Raw genomic sequence first — 21,050 nt, 5'->3', positions numbered from 1 at the left:
ACTTTGTAAAGCTCTGAAATTCCTCGCCCTTCAGCAAAAGCGTCCCTAGTCCAGTGACACGCAGGAATCGTATTTATTTTCCCCTCCACAAGGAGCCGGCGGCATTTCTGCGCCCTGGGGCACAGCCCCCAGCAGATGGCAATGCAGGAAAACCGCTGGACCCTCCAGCAAGGCGAGAGCGGGCGCTGAGCTCAACCTTCTCGGAAAAAAACACCGCCTGAGAAATCCTGCTTCTTTATTTTTAACAGGCCCTGCAAGGGAGCACATCGTTCTCACTGCCAGCAAGTTATTAGCTCTTATTTTCTTTTTAAAGTATCGGATTTGAACTTCCAGGCTTGTAGCACTAACCTGGGGCAGTGGGTTTGGCGTCCCAGCTCCAAAACCTTAGGGGTGACCTGTGGGGATATCCAAGTGCCCAGGGGTTTTCAGCAATCAAAGGTGGAATTTACAATATTTGTATATACACACACACATACATATAAACATATATCTATGCATATGCCATCCTATAAATACAAATACAGCACGTTATATTGATCTGTATATATACATACACATGCACATATTTATATATAAAATGTCGCTTAAGAACTTTGCTCACAAAGCATTCTCACATATTCCTCTGTTGCATCTTCTGTCTATGTGCAAGGCCACATTCTTTCCAGGCCAGGAATACGCCTTTAAGCAGATCAGTTTTTAACGTGATCAGTCTTGCAATAAAGATCGGTCTTGCAATAAAATAGGCAAGGAAGAGATTTTGTTTGAAGAAGGCATTCCCGAGTATCACATCAAGGCGACTACTTTTAATGACAGTCAAAAAGAGAACACGTCTCTCTGAGAAAGCACTGAGGGGGGAGGTATTTGCCAAGCAGAACGACTTGCTGCTTTCCCTGTGCTTGTAGAGGAGGGAAACGGATGTAGTAAAACTCTGAGATAGATGCATTAGAAGTTTCCAGTGGCATGCTTTGACTTTTATCTGAGCACACACCCCCCAAAAAAAAACCCCTAAAGCAAACAAAACCACTCCCCAAAACCAAAACGAAAAACAGCAAAACCCCAAAACTTTTAGGCCAATTAAAAAAGCATGGAAGATATTTGGGCTTGTTAAGAAATTAATGAAAAAAGCTTGATTGCACCAAAAAGCTGGTGAAAAAACTAATTTTTCTCCTTGTATTGGAACTGAAATAACTGCGCCTGGCAGAGAAGTGGCTCTTCCTTGAAAGGCCAGCCCTGAACTGAAATCCCAACCGAGTTGCCAAAATGCTGCCCTGGGCACTGTAACCACGGGTTGGTTACAGTGGCTCCAAAGCAAAACGCTGAGAAATCCTCTTACAGGTGTGTAAACATAGCGTAAGTTTACGTACTACAGACAAGGAATCCAAATGATCTGCAATCAGTGTGATTTCTCTCATCTCCACACACATCACTGCTGGGACTCTGTTTTAAATGGTGCAATAAAAACCTGTTTGTAGTGCTTAGGAAAATAAATGCATGTGTTGCAAAAACACACTGGTTGCGTCTTCGAAAGTGTCACGGGTAACTGGCCTCAGACTGCCCAGGAGTACTTCAGTATTGAGCCACGCTCTGGATTTACTGCTTAGAAAAGCAGCAGGTCTCACTATTTCAGAACCAGCAGCTTATTTCAAATATGTCTATATTATGTTGAATCATACTGTGGTGGCAGCAGCAGGGTTGAACAGTTTCAGAGCAATTACGAAAAGCTGTAAGTAGTGGACATTTGCCTCGGTAAAACGTGTAAACAGCATGGCCAATACTAAAATAATATAAATTTTCCAAAATTCTTTAAAAACAATCAGAGACATAATGGGAAGAGTACAAGAACAAACTGCAGAAAAGAAATAGTTGCAGTGGTGCCTAGGAGTAAAGATTTAAGTCGGTTTTGATTATTGAGAGGTAACTTGTTCATAAAATTAAAGGATCTTCAGGGAAAAATATCACATATTAAATGATCTGGAGTATAGCGGTGAAAAATACAAGAAACAAAAGATGAATTCAAACTGGAAACCAGGCACATATTTTACCAGTGAGGAAAGAGATTCTCCGTCTCATGACGATGTTTTTCTGACAGATGTGCTCTAACCAAACAGCTCTGGATCGTAAATAATTGTGAGACTCGGCATCTAAAATCAGGGCACTGGAGATCTATCACTCCTGGCTCTGCTGGAAGGCATTACGTTACGGAGAAAACAAAGCAGAGGTGGCAGGAACATGAAAAAACTGGTGGCTCGGTAAATGTTAAAGCGGGAGCCCTGGCTACTCCTGTTGTGGAGCTGCCAGTGGGTCCCGGAGAGAGGGTGGGCTGGAGGGAGAGTGTTTTGCAAACAGAGTTTAAGAAAAAGGATGTTGTAGCACTTTGAAGAGTCCTCAGGGTAAAAGCAACTACTGTAAGTTTCCGAGAACCTTCCCAATTTGAAGACACTGAGGACAGATAGGGGTGATAGGAAGTTCCTCTAGCGGGGGGAACCATAAGAGCAGCCCCTCTAACTGCCCGCCGCAGGGAGGACTGCTTGCAGCAGATGAAGTTGTGAGGCTGCAGTTTTAATCTTTGGGATTTTAACAGAATTGATCCATACTGATATATTTAATGGGATTTCCACAAAGTTGTAGAACATTCAAGAAACTGTTGCTCTGCAAGAGTTTATGATTTAGCCTGGACATCGGAGTATCACTTCAACTGAGCGCAAGACTTTCTGGAGCAGCCCAAAACTCTGTTTTGCTGCTTTCAATATGCAGCCAGGCCATAATCTTTATTCTAGCTGCCAGAACAATTTTGATGTTTTGATTTTTCTTACAAGGTGAAATAATAAAAATAATGATTCATTTTAAACTTGTCAGATCCTAGATGGAGACATTGTTTTGCAACAGTAATTTTTAAATAGGCACCTGAAGGACCAGTGCTAGGTTTGTTGGCCCAAAGGTTCTTCTTGACTTCTTCAGCCAAGTCAGCAGAAATAGTGCCAGCCCTCTGACTTCTTTTCATGCTGTTCCTGGAAATACAAGGTGTGGAGGGAAAGAATTAAGGCAAATACGTTGTTCAGATCAAAATTTAATCCAGCATCTCACATCCTCCAACCACAAGCTATGTTATTTATGGTTTGCTGATGCAAAGAAACCAGTCATTATCCTTTGCTAATTGGTTTAGAAGAAGAAGAGAGGTTTTTCTGGATGCAGCAACTGCTAATCTTACTTCAGTGAGGAATTCTTAGTTTTACCTCCTCAGAGGAGGGCTCCAGACATAGAGAGAGGGAATATGTTTTCGTCAAGGGTAGGATAATTTCTCTTTTAACAAGGCAGGTGACATTCTTTCCAATTATTATAAAAATTAAGATACAACAGTTGTGTCAAAAAGGTCTGTTATTCACTGAAGGAGCAAACCAGCAATTCGGCTGTAGCTACTATGCTTTTTTCTATACCTACTAGTTAAACTGAATAATTAGCTCTCCTATAAAAACATCACGCTTTTTATTCGCTGTTTTTTGAAGTAGGGCAATGCATCACTGAAGCTAGAGAGCTGGCAATGGATGTGACAGTGAAATTCGAAGTAAACAGATACCGCAAAGTCTGGATGATCAGAGTTTATGTATATCTGAGATCAACATTTTCAAAGTGCAAAAAAACCCCAAACCAACAGATTTGCATCAGCGCCATCAACTCCCATCTATTCTTCACTGTCTGACCATCTAACAAGGTGAGATCGCACACTTCTGGCATTCGTCCTGTTGCAGGGCCGTTGCTCGTGGAGCTGGCTCTGTCTCGGTTTCCACGTGTGCAGGCGAGCAGCGGAGCTGCTCTAGGCACCCTCCGTACCCAGAGGACGGTTGAGTTGCAAACATTTTGGGGACAAGATCCATTTACAGACTCCAGAGACTCTTGTGCTCAAGCCTCGTGCTGACTCCAGAATAGAGTCGGGAAGCAGGTTGTAATACTCCTGAAACAGGAATGCGACTCTGGACTACGTGGATCAGAGCTGCGGATTACCCTTCTCCGCATAACAGACATCCTCACACCACTCAGGGGTCTCTCTGCAGCTGGCAGAGATGGCACAAGCCAGTGCTGCTGCTTCGCTCGCTCCAGCAGCCACCCATGGACACACTCTCCTGGTGTGTCCCCTCACCACCCGGCCTGAATTCTTCTCAATCTCCTATTCAAAATAGCCCTACAACAGCCCTATAAACCGACGTTCCTTATGGCCCTGAATAGGACCAAATAATTTCTGGTGGCTGTGACATCCTATGCGCAGACAAGCAGGACAATGAGACAGTGACCTAAGCATGCAGTTTAAAGCAGAAAATCATGTCACGATCCTCATAGAGACACAGCCTCTTCTCCCACACCACGTAGCAAAACAGCTTATGCTGAGGAACCACCCAGTCTTCCAAAATGAGGAGACGGTGGTTCAAAACCTGCCTGCTGGGTTTTCACCGCCTGGCACAGCAGTTCTGTCGGCAGGGGACAGAGATCCAGCAGAGAAGTCAGCTGGATGTTAGCCACAACACCAGGGTGGTGGTCTACCTGGAAAGAATTAACGGAGAGCCCTATATAATGTTTTCCTTAATGACTGACTTAACCTGTTTTAAGACCAATTCTCCCTTCATTCCCTTCAATTTTTAATAAAATATTTCTATGGTTGGAGTCCCTAAAGCTGCTACTTTAAACAGAAGAGACATCTCCACATGGGGTGTGCACGTGCACCCTGAAGAACTTCCCACAGCTCTAGTCTTGCCCCTTCTGAGCGATTTGTTTTGCTGTGGTTTGCAAAGAAGGAAAAGGAAATTGTCTACTGATTTTATTATCTGTTTATTTCCTTTTGGGGAATTTGTCTATATGATCCTCCTTAATCTCCATGGGTGTGGAACAAAATATTTAAGTTAGTTAATAATGTTTTTGTCCTGAAGTGAATAGACTTTATCATCTTTCTCTCCTCATTCTTCCTGCTGGCTCCGTCAGGAAAAAGTCCTGGCTGGGAACTCAGATGAGCTCCCTGGGAAAATCTGCTCCTCTGCTCTGTGGGGCAGATGGAACTATTTCCTTGAGAAATGCACAACATAAAAGTTAATCTTACGGGGTAGGAAATGGAGTCAAAGAAGTAGGTACAGAGGTGGGTTCCAGCCCCTTGGGTGTTATCCTCCACTTAACCTGCCTTGGTTTTCCACGTTGATTTGGAAACAAAGGAAATGCCTTCTCCTGAGCCAGCTGGGCTGGGGAGGGATTTCCAGTCCCCTCCCCTGACCAACTCTGTGCTCCCTCTGCTCCAGCTTCAGCGTAAGAGATACAGAGGTGAGCAAGCAGGGCTGTGCTCTAGCTTGCAGCGAAGGAGCACCAGGCCCCTGTGCAGCCCTCGCTCCTCCGTCCCAATGGTAGCACCATGTTTGGGTTGTGTTTCTCGTTTTCAAAGCTGCAACACACTGGAGGCTCAAAGCCCTCCACCATCACGGTACATAACGAGGAGTCTTGCAAGCGAGGTCCTCATCAACAGCTGAATGAACTCTAGTGCTAAAACAATCTTGTTTATTTGTTAGTCCATTCCTCAAGGTTACCTGGTTTTCTTCCTGATAATATTCCAGCATCCTCTGGGCTGAGGCTATCTACCATTTTTGTCCCATCAGCACTTTCCTGCTTATTGTGGAACGTCAGTAATGACAAATAGTATCAGCTATCCCCAAGGAACCCCATCAGCTACCCTGCCCTTCACACTGCCTTTTATCCTGTCTCCCTTAGCCAGATCCTCATGCAATTTCCAGTTCCTGTCTTCTCCAGTTGTTAGCTAACGACATCACATGTAATACTGCACTGCAGCTGGATTTTCTTTGAGAAGACTCGTCTTACAACAGCGGCCATCATGGTGGTATGGCATCATTATCCTCAGTAACCATCTCCCCTTCATGCTCACAGTTCTCCTTCAGGTTGAATTTTATCCTCCCTCTCTTAAAAACGAGGGACTGCATTTGTGTGACACCACCCCCATGCTGGATACTGGAACAGCTTCTTTCCATTAGATCCAAACAATGAACAGTTCTAGGAGAGCGATCACTTGGTTTCTGTAACTCGCGCACACCCTTTTTCACTTCCAAGTTGCCATGTTATTTCAGTTTTTCTCACTAAATCTCCCTCTCCACCCCACACCCCACCCACCAGTGTTGGACACTGCCATCTGTACTAGCAGCAAGCAGCACGGTGCTGGGTGTAGTTTTGCCATCAAGTCTGGATCTCTACCACACAGTAGTTTCATGTTTATTTTTTCCTCTTACTTGCACTTTTAAAAACCTCTGCAGTTCTTTTAATCTCTTTGAAAGACAGCTGGCTGTTCGCATTTCTTAACTCTACCCTGACACTTGTTCTAATTTTTAAGAAGTCAAAACAAGCAGCTTTTGTTGTTCAGCAGCCTTTTCTATTTCTTCTTGTTCTGCTATTTCCTATTGTTCTTCTTGTGGTGCTAATTATCCTACAGCTGATTTCCTCTGGCTTAGGGTACAAATCTCTGATAATTTTACCACGGTCAAATAGCAGGATTTCACAGTGGAGCCTGAAATATCTTATAAAAAACTGTGAACTCCTCAGTGAAATTAACTTGTCACTGATAAGGGCTAATTTAATTTTTGAAATTAAGAACGTCCATTTACAGAGTCTTAGAACTTCAGTTCAAACTGAAATCAGGACTAAATCTCTTAAGACTGGGTTTTTTCAATGACTAGCTCAGTACATGCTTAACATCTTACAAAAGCCAACTATAGTTCAACAACACAGTTGAAGTTCAACAAGGGTAAGTGCAGGGTCCTGCACCTGGGGAGGAACAACCCCATGCACCAGTACAGGCTGGGGCGGACCTGCTGGAGAGCCGCTCTGCAGAGAGGGAGCCAGGAGTGCTGGGGGACGACAAGTTGACCATGAGCCAGCAGTGTGCCCTGGTTGCCAAGGTGGCCAATGGTATCCTGGGGTGCATCAAGAGGAGTGTGGCCAGCAGGGCGAGGGAGGTTCTCCTTCCCCCTCTACACTGCCCTGGGGAGGCCCCATCTGGAGTCCTGTGTCCAGTTCTGGGCTCCCCACTTCAAGAAAGACAAGGAGCTACTGGAGAGAGTCCAGCAGAGGTCTATGAAGATGATGAGGGGACTGGAGCATCTCTCCTATGAGGAAAGGCTGAGGGAGCTGGGCTTGTTTAGCCTGGAGAAGGCTGAGAGGGGACCTTATCAATGCCTATAAATATCTTCAGGGTGGGTGTTAGGACGATGGGGCCAGACTCTTTTCAGTGGTGCCCAGTGGCAGGACAAGGGGCAACGGGCACAAACTGAAGCATGGGAAATTCCAGTTGGACACAAGGAGGAACTTCTTTACTCTGAGGGTGACGGAGCACTGGAACAGGTTGCCCGGAGAGGTTGTGGAGTCTCCTTCTCCAGACCCAGTGAAAACCTGCCTGGCCGAGGTCCTGTGCAGCCTGCTGTAGGTGACCCTGCTTCGGCAGGGGGGTTGGACTGGATGATCCTCAGAGGTCCCTTCCAACCTCTACCATTCTGTGATTCTATAACGTAGAACTAGAATCATAGAATCTTTAGGGTTGGTAAAGACTTCTAAGATCATCAAGTCCAACTGTCAACCCAACACCACCGTGCCTGCTAAACCATGTCCTGAAGTGCCGCATCTACATGTTTTTTGAACACCTCCAGGGATGGTGACTCACCGAATCACAGAATGGTAGGGGTTGGAAGGGACCTCTGTGGGTCATCCAGTCCAACCCCCCTGCCGAAGCAGGGTCACCTACAGTAGGCTGCACAGGACCTTGTCCAGGCAGGTCTTGAATATCTCCAGAGAAGGAGACTCCACAACCTCCCTGGGCAGCCTGTTCCAGTGCTCTGTCACCCTCAGAGGGAAGAAGTTCTTCCTCATGTTCAGGTGGAACTTCCTCTGCTTCACTTTGTGCCCATTGCCCCTTGTCCTGTCGCTGGGCACCACTGAAAAGAGCTTGGCCCCATCCTCCTGACACCCACCCTTCAGATATTTATAAGCATTTATTAGGTCCCCTCGCAGCCTTCTCTTCTTCAGGCTGAACAAGCCCAGCTCCCTCAGCCTCTCCTCGTAGGAGAGATGCTCCAGTCCCCTCGTCATCCTTGTAGCCCTCCACTGGACTCTCTCCAGTAGTTCCTCATCTTTCTTGAACTGGGGAGCCCAGAACTGGACACAGGACTCCAGATGGGGCCTCACTAGGGCAGTGTAGAGAGGAAGGAGAACCTCCCTCGTCCTGCTGGCCACACTCTTCCTAATGCATCCCAGGATCCCATTGGCCGTCTTGGCAACCAGGGCACAAGGCTGGCTCATGGTCAACCTGTTGTCCACCAGGACACCCAGGTCCCTCTCTGCAGAGCGGCTCTCCAGCAGGTCCACCCCAAGCCTGTACTGGTGCATGGGGTTGTTTCTCCCCAGGTGCAGGACCCTGCACTTGCCTTTGTTGAGCCTCATCAGGCTCCTCTCTACCCAACTTTCCAGCCTGTCCAGGTATACCTGGTGGACTCCACCACTTCCCTGGGCAGCCCATTCCAGTGCCTGACCACTTTGTGTTGGCTCTATAGCTATCATACCAAAAAACCGTTAATCCCTCACATCCAACAATATCAGTGCTCTGGAGCTTCTTGATCCCTCTTGCTGGTCATAAGTGCAAATTTTTGTCCCCTGACCATGTGCCAGAGACTTTAGCCGACTTAGAGAACCTACCTGGCTGTAAGAAGAAGTTACGTTAGTAAAGAGATAAGAAGAGATTCTGCTATCCACCTCTGCCCATCCTAGATCTCTTCCTAAAGTGAAGAGAAAGTTGAGCTGCTTAGCTGACAGGTCCAGTTCTTTAAACTAAAGGAATAAATTAAAAAACTCCTGCCTTGGAGCCTGGCTGATGCATACTGCAGAACTGACCAGACAGTGAATCTCTGGAAAAGCATAATGTCAGGGAGATCCTGGTGAGGGTCTAACCCGCTGATGCCCCTCATCAGCAAATAGAAACAAATAGTTACTATAGCATTCAATGACCAGAAGAAACTACTTGCAGTTTATTTGTTCAAGGATCAGATGAAGATCAGACCTGATCAACTATCCCGTTGATCTGGGCTGAGGTTTATTTGGTGTGCTAGTTCAGGAACCATGGAGCTAGACTGCTGGGACAGTGCGTTGTCACTAAAGCCTGGTTTTGCCTTTGAAGATGCAGATTATTTGTACCAAATGCCAGAAAGTCACGCCACAGAAACATCACTGCTCAGAGCCAGGTAAACAAAACAAAAATAGCCCTCGGGGTGGAGTATGCTGGAGAATACAACCAAAAACTCTGGCCTAAGGAGTACAAGACTGGGACGAGGAAGCCCAGAAGGCCCGTTAGCCTGGTGCTGGGACAGAGGGGTAATCACGCCACAGACTGCAGGACATAGCGGGAAGAAACAACAGGCTGAGCAGAATCCGACACCTCATTACAGAACATGGAAGAACAGGACAGAAGGTATTTAAATACTCATTTTGTTACACCAAGTGACCTCTCCATCATGCTACAGGACTCTCGGTGCACGAGGTCACAGTGCCCTCATGAGTCTCAGCGCACACCCTGAAAAAGTGCTTGGTGTGTCTCCCAACACCCTCTGCTCAGGCTATCCGAAGCATGAAAAAAGACAGAGAAAGTATTATTTTTTCCTGAACAGTGGTCTATTAAGCATGTTCAAAGGCTTCCTCTTGGCAGGTTACCAGCTGTACATAATTTTTTCATTCTTCGTCTTCCAAATCATCTTTCTTTCCAAGAATTGATCTTATTAATGAGTAGGAAAGGACATGCTTATAATAGTAAAAAAAACCCAAACCATACCAGCTCATCAGTCTTTAAAGCTTCCTGCAAAATATTTTGCCTGAACATGGTATCAGTTTCACTTCTTCCTACCTACAGTGTTGCCATCTCAGCATCTTGAACCCTTCTCAACCTGTAGATAATGGAATACTTCCAGGCCGAAACAGCTATCGAAGAAACCTACAGCATCGTGAACTGTCACCAATACAAATGCTTACCAAGACCTCTTTCTCCTTTTGCAATACTGGAGAATATTCAGCATTTAGACTCGGGCTTTGGACCACAACCAACATGAGGAAAAGTTAAGGCAATTCTCAACCTTTGCGTAACTGTGGAAATCAGAGAAACCTGTCCTGACCACAGCTGGGACAAACTGTTGCCTTCAAACAGGAACACCATAACCAAAATCCAGAGCCTCAAGTCTTGTTTTGTTAAATTGCTTGGCAAGACTGAAAAAACATCACAGGAAAGGACATTGTTCATTGACAGCTCAGCCAGATCTCGTGAGGAGATAGCCTGCACTTTGCTAATCAACCTCTTCCATCGCAAACGGAGGTCCTTCATTGGACAGGCAGTAACTTGTTCCCTTCAGGAAAGAAATGGATTGTCGTTTGTCTTCCCCCTCAGCACGCTGCCAGGCATTTAGAGGATGCAAGTTATCCATAAAAAAGACCAGGAATCTCACCAAAAGTAGCTGACGGCCACTTTTTGATTGATGTGAAACAGAGGCATTGCTGGAAACACGACAAGAGGGACAATTCGCAGAAAAGGCTTGGTTTCCGTACAGCAGGTTATGGCCATATTTGTTGAAGTTTCGACATCTGGGTACCATCAGGTTGTGTAACTGATTTCCCATCCTATGTTATACGCTCTTGCTGCTATACAAGATATTGCTAGAATGAGACAGGTTTAACAAGATCTTTACCCAAACTTTCAACTGTTGACGAAAGCCTCTATAACCCCGCCCCACTTCCACCACTGTTACACAAACCATACTTTCAAAGCCCTCTTCTCAACGTACCCACAGCCAGGAATTAACACAGTGAGAGAACAGTTACTAGAACAGTGTTCACAGGCAGCAGGCTCATACCTACGATGAGTTACGTACTGCTCTCGGTTTGCTGTCTGAAGCCCCCTATGATATGAGCTGCGAACCAACACCTCAGCTGCATTCTGAGCTCAAGGGTGCCAAAAGCAGTCAGGGTCTGCAAGCTGGCACTCCAAGCTGCGCCAACACGATCCATCCCTGCCACCATTTGGGACCCTCATAAAGCTGGAAGGTTTCTAAAGAAAGCCATCCTCTGGGTGCCTGTACTGGGCACAGTCCATGGGGGCCAGCCCGCCTGTATCAAACAGGTCTCGCTGCAGTCAAATAGGTTGGTTGGTTGCAGATTTCTTAAGCGAGCCATCATGGCTAGCGAACAGCTGAAGCTCCCCTAGGCTCCTTCTGGAGCACCTTCATGACAGACCATCAGGGACTCCAGCCTCTTGTTGGCACCTGGCCCTCTGAAACAACGCTTCCCAGGAACAGAGGCCCTCCTGCGCAGGACAGCTGCTCTCCTCCCCAGAGTAGGTTTGGGAGCGTGGATTTCTCCACCACTGCTGAGGCCATGGAAAGCAAAAAGAGCTAAAATCCCAGGAAACCACAGCTCTAACTAGTACTTAGAGAAGCGAACGCCACAATTTCCATGTTCTACAATTGTTCAGCAGTTACCACACATTTCCTCAGGGCTTGTAAGAAATCTACCCCGCCCTCCACACTTTGGACTTTTATGCATTGCTGTAAAGTAGGGAAAAGTGAGGTTGCTATTCCCAGTTATCCTTACCCTTCTGCCATAATGCTGTGAAGGGTCTGCCAAAGAAAAACAGACGCTGTTCCACTTGGGTTCGAGCAACGCGGCTCGCTGAGGTGATGTCCTCTCCCCTTTTGTGTTGACGATGCTTCAACTCTTACCCCACGAGGAAGGAAGAAATCAGTTACTGCTTAACCGATATCAAATTACTCCAGTTATTGATGCAAGTTCTCTCATTATCTGTCTCCACCAACTCTTGGCACATTGCTTTTGTTCTCAGGAATTGCTAGATCTGCCACTTCAGAAGATGCTGAGGGAGACAGGCCCTTCCAGCAGTAAGGGCAGAAACAGTGGGCTCTGCCAAGCTGGTGGCTCTGCAGTGCTCCAGACAGACCTGTTCAGACGCATCACTAATGTCTACTTAATGAAAAGGGAACATTTCAAGACATACTACACTGGAAATCACACTGTATTTACAGTTTCAGAGTGGCCAATGCAATCGGTTCCTGTATCTGTAATCTCTAAGTGTTGAACATGAACAGAAGTTGTGCTCCCTCCAGCGTGCTGTGTTGACTTTCTTTGAAGCACTCAGTCACGCATCAGAACATCATACCCAGCATCTCCCACAATTTTTTGAACAGAAAGGCTCTAGCTCATTAGGCAGTTTTCTAGGAAGTGACAGGAAAAAAAAATTGGCAGGAATGTAGATTGGCATGTACCAAACCAACGTTGTTGTACAGTTGTTTTTTTGGTTGGGCTTTTCCCGCCCCCCCCCCCCCAAATCTTGCAGAACACTAGAACAACAACACTTGGAAGTTACACTCCTTTAAGGAAGACCCTTGTAAAATTAAACTTTTTTATGTTTAAATACGAAGCAGCTTTCTAATATTATATAATCAAGAAATGGAAAACGATTTTTATTAACATGTTTTACATTTACAATCTTTTATTAGCTAATCAACATCAACATGCAAAAATAAGCGCTAAATACAAACCTCTACAATATGGTTTTGTTTAAACTACAATGGTTTAAGTCTTTTGAAAAGTCGTAAGGATGTGTTCTGTAGTTGTTAAAATTGAACTATTAGTTTCAGTAATGAATACTATTTAGACCCTAAATTATGTAATCATCCTGCAAGGCATCTTCAGAAACTTCGCCCAACACTTAAGAATACCAGCTCATTTTCATGTGAGTACATTCTCAAAGCAAGAAATAAGGCAGTAGCACTAATGATTTCATATTGAACCCTATGCACATAACTAATAACTTTAGAAGGACTTTTAACACTATGGTAGACTGGAAAAAGAACATTTAAACAAGCATTGGATTTTGCCTGAAATGTTCTCGGTTCCTCTTGATACTTATGCAACCTCCTTAAAATATTTGGGTTTGGAAAAAGACTTCACACTCCTTCAAACCAGTCCCTAGCTGATCCTCCAGAGAAGCCAGCCTTGCGTCAAAGACATCAACATCTTCCCATGGAAATAAGTTACATAATTCACGTTCAGGATTACTTCACGAGAGGATCATGAAGAAGGCAAAGAGGAGCTTAAAGGAGAACATAGTGGTAGTACCGAAATCTTTGATAACAAAAGGGTCTTGGACAATTGTGAAAAAGAGAGAAGAAAAATGGATTTCGTTTCAAATCTGTTGTAACTTGTCACTTTTCCCCCAGTGCAAGTGTCCATCTTCACAGAAAGTTATCCTTTAGAAGATGAAAGTACTTTTGAGAAGAGTCCAATTTTTGACCTTATGTTACAAAACCTTAACAATCAAAATTTGTTTTATTCAAGTACAAACTTAAGTCATAATTCCTCTCTTTTTTTTTTTATTCTTTTTAACGAGTGTTTATTGTTGCTCATTGATCTTTGGTCGCAAGAAACAATAATGCCACCGACAGGTCTGATCCCCCAGGTGGCACGTTTTGCTTCTTTGCCACACATTAAGGCCCCCCCCTTTACAGGGTATGCCAACACACACTGCCTCAGAATTCCAGCGGCACTTCCTCACGTGTTCGATGGACCTACATGATGTAGACTTTCTCAGCTTGTGAGAAGTTGAAGACTTCTTTGGTTCTTGGGCAAATTACTTTGTCATCTTGACGAATAGAAAGCAGAGACTGAAAAAAAGTGTAAATCAAAGGATAATATTCACAGTAGTAACTCAGAGCACTATTTAGTAAACAAACTTTTTTAATTTAAAAAACCAAAGATGTTATAACCTGAGGTCAAAATATCTTTGCCCACAAAAGTTACTTATTCTATATTACCAGGGTAACATTTCCAATGCCATTTGATTTCATGTTATAAATTATTATATTCCATCAGACATTAGCTTCTTTAAAGACCAATTTAATTACATAAATATATAGTTCTTTAAAACTTACTGCAAGTTACTTTTCTTCTGTTAATATGGAAGATGCTTCTAGCCTTCTGACTGAGTTTATAAGCTCTTGTTTTGATACAGAAAGTTGTTATAACCACCGCTATTTTAGGCTTCAGTAAGTCATTGATTTCAACACTTACATTGTATCCATAGACATATCCATTTGGTAACATCATAGGAGGATTATTTTCGTTCATTACATCCCCCGAAATCTTGCAGACTAGTCGGGAGTTGGCACAATGTGCCATCGGCAGAGGCTGAGCCAGCTTGTTCAGGGATTTGCTACACACAGGGCAGTCTGGGTTTTTTGAGCTCCCGTCCTCTTTGTAACACTGTCTGTTTAGCAGCAAGTTAAGGAACAACCACCACAGAATGCAACAACAATTAGTTAGTGACGTACACTGGAAAAAAAAGACAGTAAACTGTGCAAATATAGCCCAGGTAATAGAATGTGCAGGACCATTTAATTCAAATTTAATGTGTACATGTAAGAATCAAGGGCTTGCTTTGTTCCAAGGAAGAAGAGTGAGCACCAAGTGCGTGGCACCCTCTGCAGGTGATGCTTCTAATGCAGAACGCTTCAGCAGCACCAGTTCTTCTCTAACACACCATTGCAGCCAGCAAATCCAACCAGTTTCAAAAGATGCAGGATGTATTTGAATATTCACATAAAAACGGACAGGGCAAACTCATGTTAGTGCTTAAAAAAAAATATTAATTCTGACCCAGCTCGCTAGCTTTCACAGATATATTCACTAAGTTAAGACACATGGACAGGCAGCCTAGTATCCAAACACAATGTAGATTTCGCCTTAAAATTTTGGTTTGGGCTTTTTTTTCTTTAAAACCATAAATTAAGGGGAGATTATAACAAATGGCATTAACAGAGACACCAATTCATACTCCATTTAAACAACTCATGAGCAAAAATATTCATGTGTCACATTTCCTCTTTGAGCTCTGACAAGCATCCACAGAATGAAAAAATGCACAATGCCTTTTCGCATTCCACAGTAGCATCTGCATTAAAGGATACGGTGTTTTTATAGCTGAAAGGCCTGCCTGGAGTGTTATAGTAAAAACAGAATTGTTTCCCAGCTGATGTAGTCTGTAGTTATCATATCTAAACTGTTGGATCAGCATTCTCCATCGAGCGGGGTCCAAGAGATCCTGTTAAAAAACAAACACAACTGTAAGATGTTTTCAGTCTAATTGTCCCCAGGGAAAAAAGCACGGGAGTGGTAAATTGTGGAAAACTCACTAGACTGAATCCATTGCAAAATAAAGTATACATGCTAATGCACAGTATGATTGTAATTGTTTAGAAAGCACTTTTTTACACTACTTCACTAGAAATAAGATTTAAATCAAGTATTACTTAAAATAGCTGGCGTGATAGTCCATGTCCAAACTTACTTTTCGTTATATTGTGGACATGAACTTCTCAAACCGTAACATCCTAGTCCTAACAAAATGCTTTAGTCTTTACAGCATGCATATTATCTATGCAAAGGTCCAAACGAAATTATTCTGCACTAAGATCCCTGCACACAATTAGCGCAGCAGCACAGGCTGGAGAGCCGCTCTGCGGAGAGGGACCTGGGTGTCCTGGTGGACGACAGGTTGACCATGAGCCAGCAGTGTGCCCTGGCTACCCAGAAGGCCAGTGGCATCCTGGGGTGCATCAAGAAGAGTGTGGCCAGCAGGACGAGGGAGGTTCTCCTCCCTCTCTGCTCTGCCCTGGTGAGGCCCCATCTGAAATCCTGTGTCCAGTTCTGGGCTCCCCACTTCAAGAAAGATGAGGAGCTATTGGAGAGAGTCCAGCGCAGGGCTGCCAGGATGATGAGGGGACTGGAGCATCTCTCCTGCGAGGAAAGGCTGAGGGAGCTGGGCTTGTTTAGCCTGGAGAAGAGAAGGCTGCAAGGGGACCTGATAAATGCTTATAAATATCTGAAGGGTGGGTGTCAGGAAGATGGGGCCAAGCTCTTTTCAGTGGTGCCCAGTGACAGGACAAGGGGCAATGGGCACAAACTGAAGCAGAGGAAGTTCCGTCTGAACATGAGGAAGAACTTCTTCCCTCTGAGGGTGACGGAGCCCTGGAACAGGCTGCCCAGGGAGGTTGTGGAGTCTCCTTCTCTGGAGATATTCAAGACCTGCCTGGACAAGGTCCTGTGCAGCCTGCTGTAGGTGACCCTGCTTTGGCAGGAGGGTTGGACTGGATGACCCACAGAGGTCCCTTCCAACCCCTACCATTCTGTGATTCTGTGATCTTCGTTGCTCTGTCAAAAGCAATCTAACCGCAGATGTTAGTCCCACCCCCTCCATCATCTACCAGATGTTCTAATCAAGATAATCCCAGCAAGGCTATTTCTTGCATTTCGTTTTCTGGAATGCTGGTCTGCTTCTGAAGCAACACTAGTAGTGTGGAACGTTTGCTCTCTTGCCTCCAAACCATTAACATCAAAAAGTCAGAAGCATTTTTTTTTTCCACTTCAAGTGAGGCTAATTCTGCTGATACCTTTTTGTAATGTATAACGTTTTCAGAATTTCATATCAGTTCTGAGGGGAAAAAAAAAGGTGTTAATTTGAAGAGCTGGCTCTCCTTCATTAAAATACTCTGTCCAAACTGGCCCTTAGGAAAAAACACAGTATTTTTATTTCCTGTCTGTTTCTTCCTAACTACTGAAACAATAAGCTTTGTCTTACACCCAGTCTAACATATCTATCACTTATGTTCTTAACTCACATCAAATCTAGAATCCAAAATACCAGGATCCTTCTAGGACTCCAGGATTAGCAAAGAAACTAATTATTTCCGTGGGTTGTTGGTTTGGGTTTTTTTTGTGTTTGTTTTGTTAAACCATTGATTTCATCATCAATTGTTTAAAAAACATGTTTATACTGGCATTGCCACATATTGGCTTGGCATTTCACAGTATTCTCATCTTGCTTTGCCAGCTACCTCTTGTCTACCTTCTGCCTCCAATGCAGAGTTAAAAAAAAAAGTGAAGAGAATAAGCACATGTCCACAGAACAAACTCAAAATCTGTAGAAACAGCAAGTACTTATGAACTTTGCTTGATTCAAATTTAGATGTAGATGTTACCACTGATGTCTACATTAATTTGTACAGTCCAAATAAATATTACTTTTAAGCCTCAAAACTGCTGCTTTCAGATCATTCAAATCACCTTTCCTTTCGTCATCCCAGTCATCAGAAGAACAATAATTTGAGGAGTCGAATTAAAAACTGCTGCTAGTGCATTCAAGCTGCAGCCTGGTATGCTGAAATGCTCTCTCATCGTTCCTTTGTACTTCCCCATCTTCTGCCTCTTGCCGTACACTTGTGTCTCATGCTTCCAGCCCCACAGACCTTTAGTGCTGGGTTTGTGGTACGCCTAGCTCAGTGGGAATCTGTCCGTTACTATTAAGATCCAACTCCAACAATACAAATACTACCTGGATTAATCTACAGGCAAGGACTGGTTATTAAAATTAAGGACTATTATAAAGGTGGATTTTAGAAAGTAAAATTAGAACAACATCCGATCTTCAGGTTATCAATGCATTTTCCTGTAAGGAAAAAGAACTGCAACATGTATTTTATCATTCTGCTGTACCGCTGAATTTCAAACCTAATGTTACCTTATAGGGGGAGATATGAGTGTCTGAAGGAAAGGCCAACATTCCCATCACTTGTCGAACCTCATCCAGCTGGCTTCCCTCAGCCTGACTGAAATGCTTCCTTGCATGTCTGAAATACAGAATTTACATCTTTAGTATACAGCCTTGTTTCTAAATCAAGTAAGTTTACATAATTATCAAATATTTCAGAGAAAACCTCTAGATTCTGCTCTCAATACATGAACTCCAAAAGGTGATGTATTTAAATGGCTTGAAAAAATACATCCTGCAAATGTGAATGCAGGAATGACATTAAGAATTAGCAATTTTACACCATAATTTCTTAGAAACTAGGACTTGTTACTGTAGCATGACATCTTACCCCACCTACATCTAGAATGACAGACCCATGATTATTAGAAGCAATGTCTTTGCTTATGCAAGCTCAATGTATCATACTCGCTCCTCGGGCATACACTCGCTAGTGAGATGCCTGCAGTCTGGTAATCAGCTATTCCAAACTATTAAACATCAAGAGCATTCAAATACCACCTTTTTTATACTGACTTTTGAGAGAATATTTACTTCAGAATAAATGATATTTTTGGTGTAGGCAAGAAGGCAATATCCCTTTCTGTGCAGACTGCAAGAAATTGCAGGGTAATGTAGCAGAAAACACCTTGTTAAGAGCAAGTATTTTTTTTTTGCCAGGATAATAAAAAAATTAAGTACAACTTCTATAGAAGTTTTTGTACTTTAACACGTAATACTGATAAGAGCTACACACAAAGCTGAAAACTTGGATATTTGAAAGTGACAGAATTTCCAGAAACGTATTTGAAGCAAAACCGCAAACTTGAACATTTTTCAGAAAATCCATACTAAGAAACTACAGAATTACTATCAGATTATAGGGATATGCAATTACTTTAAAACCCTGTAGGAAAGCCGCCCCTATCTAGTCTTCCCAAGATTATCAAGTTTCCAGTCAGAGTTTAAGTGTGCAGGAAACCCCCCAGCCTGTGAAGTGGATGGTCAGCTCAGCACTTCTGCTAAACGCTCCTGTTTTCAGTGGAGCACTGCTGTTGCGCAGTAGACCGAGCATGGAATCACCACTAAACTGAATTTCTGGCATTGCGTGAAGTGTAGAAAAATCCTCCCTATGACGTATTTTCTCCACAGTGTGTATTACGGGGAAGATACCAAGTCATCTCCGGTAAGTGCTTGCTCTTTTAAGGAGTCTTGTTAAAATATATTTAAAGTTACACATTACTTTTAGGAACATACAGTATTCTCCAATTGTCCAATTCAGGGGTGGAATTAAAAAAAAACAGAAAAATCTAGCTAAGTCGTGTCCCGTTCCTCCTGTCCCCCCCCCCCCCCCCAATTCTGAGTTCCACTAACTACACTTAGGTCATCAATACCATGAGAACAGGCTCTTTAGCAGTGTGTCAGTACCCCTACTTCCTCTCCCACCCAAAGCAGGAAGCAATGGAAGTTATGTAGGACAGACTGTTTCCACCCAACTTCCTATTTGGGGCGAGCAATTCAGGAATGTAAATATTGTTCCCCAGGTGATTACTGTTACAAGAGCAGAAGTACAAAACCCATGGCCTGAGAGAAGAGGTTGGGCAGCCTGGACATGCTGGAAGAAAGCTAAAATAAGTGCTAGTGCAGAGCTGCAGAAGAAAGTGATAGCTAGGTAAAAGAAAGCTTAGGCAAAGCAAAAAATTCAGACCTACCAGTTAAGCTAAAGTACTGTGTGTCCATGCACAAGGGAGAAGAAAAAAAGAAAAAAAAAAAATCTTAAAAGAACTGATGACTGTGCCCTTGTGTTCTGTGATGTTACAACAGAAGTACTTCAGTTTTTGCTTCGTTAGTATTGTGGTCCTGCTCCTCACCAGGCCTTGACAACTTGCCCTTACAGACAGCATTTCAACAACGCATCCCTCTTGCTTAGAGGAAGCCCTGAGCTGCAACAGGCCACGCTCACTGTACGTGTTCAAGAAGAGCTAGGGTTAACACTTTGTTCTGCGTATGTACGATATATAATCGCCATGTGTGTGTTAGCCATTCAAAGGAGAAGTGGTCAGCAGTCCAACGCTTCCATCATTTGCAGGGCACTGAACACACTGGGATGTCGTGGCCATTTTGGGTTCAGCCAGAAGGAACTGGGTTTTCTGAAGCGACCTTCTGGTAGTCTTCATCTCCTGACTTTCCCTTCCACCTGTGCCCTTAAGAAAACAAGGAAGTTTTCCCACAAAGCCTGCCATGCTAGTGTCTGAACCTCACCCTCTGAGCACCAACACAGAGAAATTACCATGAGCAAGATATCCTTTAAAGGAGAAGCAAGTCTGTTAATCCATAGTGCTCTGAAGTCTTTTTCAGATTGGGAAGCACGAAACAGTACTATGCGAGTACTTGTGAATGCACAACATTCAAGTAACTCACGCCATTATTCACCCCTTCCCTTCTCATTCAGCTATTTCCATCTCTTTGTGCAAACGTCTGCCCTTGGAGGTATGTAAGAACCCCAGAATGCTTCTTTGCAATGTTTCTACCACCATTAGCACACAAGAGTCAGTACAGCTAGAGCAGGGAGCTAGATTTTTTTTTTTCTTTAGATCATGCCAAGCGGAGCATCACTAAAACCACAAACAAAATTCTTGTGACAGTTCAAAGTAATAGGTAGAAAATGTTTTTCAAATCCCAGAATGATTCTGTAAACTCTGTGGGGACAAAGTCCACCGTCTTGTTTGAAACAGCTGTTCCTCCAGCCCACGCAGGTACAGCGGACATATCAGACTTCACAAATGCAGGAGTGAAAGGATATTTCTGAAAACTTGAAGATTTACAGTTTACTGTCTACTAAACATACATTTTTAACAATCTACGCTATGCAGTGTGTATATGTATATCTACATATGCCAGAATAAGAATGAACATATTTAGCAGGAAGCAGCAATAACTGAACACAAACATGAGGTGTTATCAAGAAAGGACTTGTTCTTTCTGCTCAGTCTTTCTGACCAGCACCTGAATGCCCTTATCTCAGAGGCCATTGTGACTACTAGCAAAATCTGTACTTAAAGTGCTCAAAAGTTTTATTACTTTTATACGCCTGTTCAACTCCATCCCATCCCATAATAAAAACCAAGGAACAAACTGTGTTTATTGACCCTTGCAGGAGAGAAGGTTACTGAAATGAACAGACTGCAGCCACTTGCTCCTAACTCTGCACATCAGCAGCTCTTTTTACTTACTCCTTCTGTCCTTTATATCCCAAGAACATGAAGTGCACAGGGTGTTTTGTTAAGCTTGTAGCTAAGATCTCTGCGTATCTCTAGCATCCCACAAAAGCAAAGTAGCAGAATGCTATCAGATTCCCAGAATGAAATTAGTGAAAGCCCCAAAAGTGTGA

At 43.7% G+C, this 21,050-nt stretch overlaps 1 protein-coding gene across 6 annotated transcripts in view; it reads right to left on the bottom strand.

The window, feature by feature from the left end:
- Positions 1-12,533: 12,533 nt before the first annotated feature.
- The window catches only part of MAEA (macrophage erythroblast attacher, E3 ubiquitin ligase), a 52,852-nt gene continuing 44,335 nt past the window's right edge, over positions 12,534-21,050 (bottom strand). For all 6 annotated transcript variants that reach the window (XM_075420349.1, XM_075420346.1, XM_075420345.1 and 3 more), the window contains 4 exons: positions 17,651-17,759; positions 15,042-15,175; positions 14,146-14,341; positions 12,534-13,739 (listed from right to left, as the gene is read on the bottom strand). In XM_075420349.1, the coding sequence (XP_075276464.1) occupies positions 13,644-13,739; positions 14,146-14,341; positions 15,042-15,175; positions 17,651-17,759 (535 nt within the window). In that variant the 3' untranslated portion in view covers positions 12,534-13,643. The remainder of the gene's footprint in view (positions 13,740-14,145; positions 14,342-15,041; positions 15,176-17,650; positions 17,760-21,050) is intronic.

The sequence above is a fragment of the Opisthocomus hoazin genome, chromosome 5, assembly GCF_030867145.1.
Source record: "Opisthocomus hoazin isolate bOpiHoa1 chromosome 5, bOpiHoa1.hap1, whole genome shotgun sequence".
NCBI lineage: Eukaryota > Metazoa > Chordata > Aves > Opisthocomiformes > Opisthocomidae > Opisthocomus > Opisthocomus hoazin.
The sequence above is the reverse complement of the archived record's forward strand: the minus strand, read 5'-3'. Positions and strand labels throughout refer to the sequence as shown.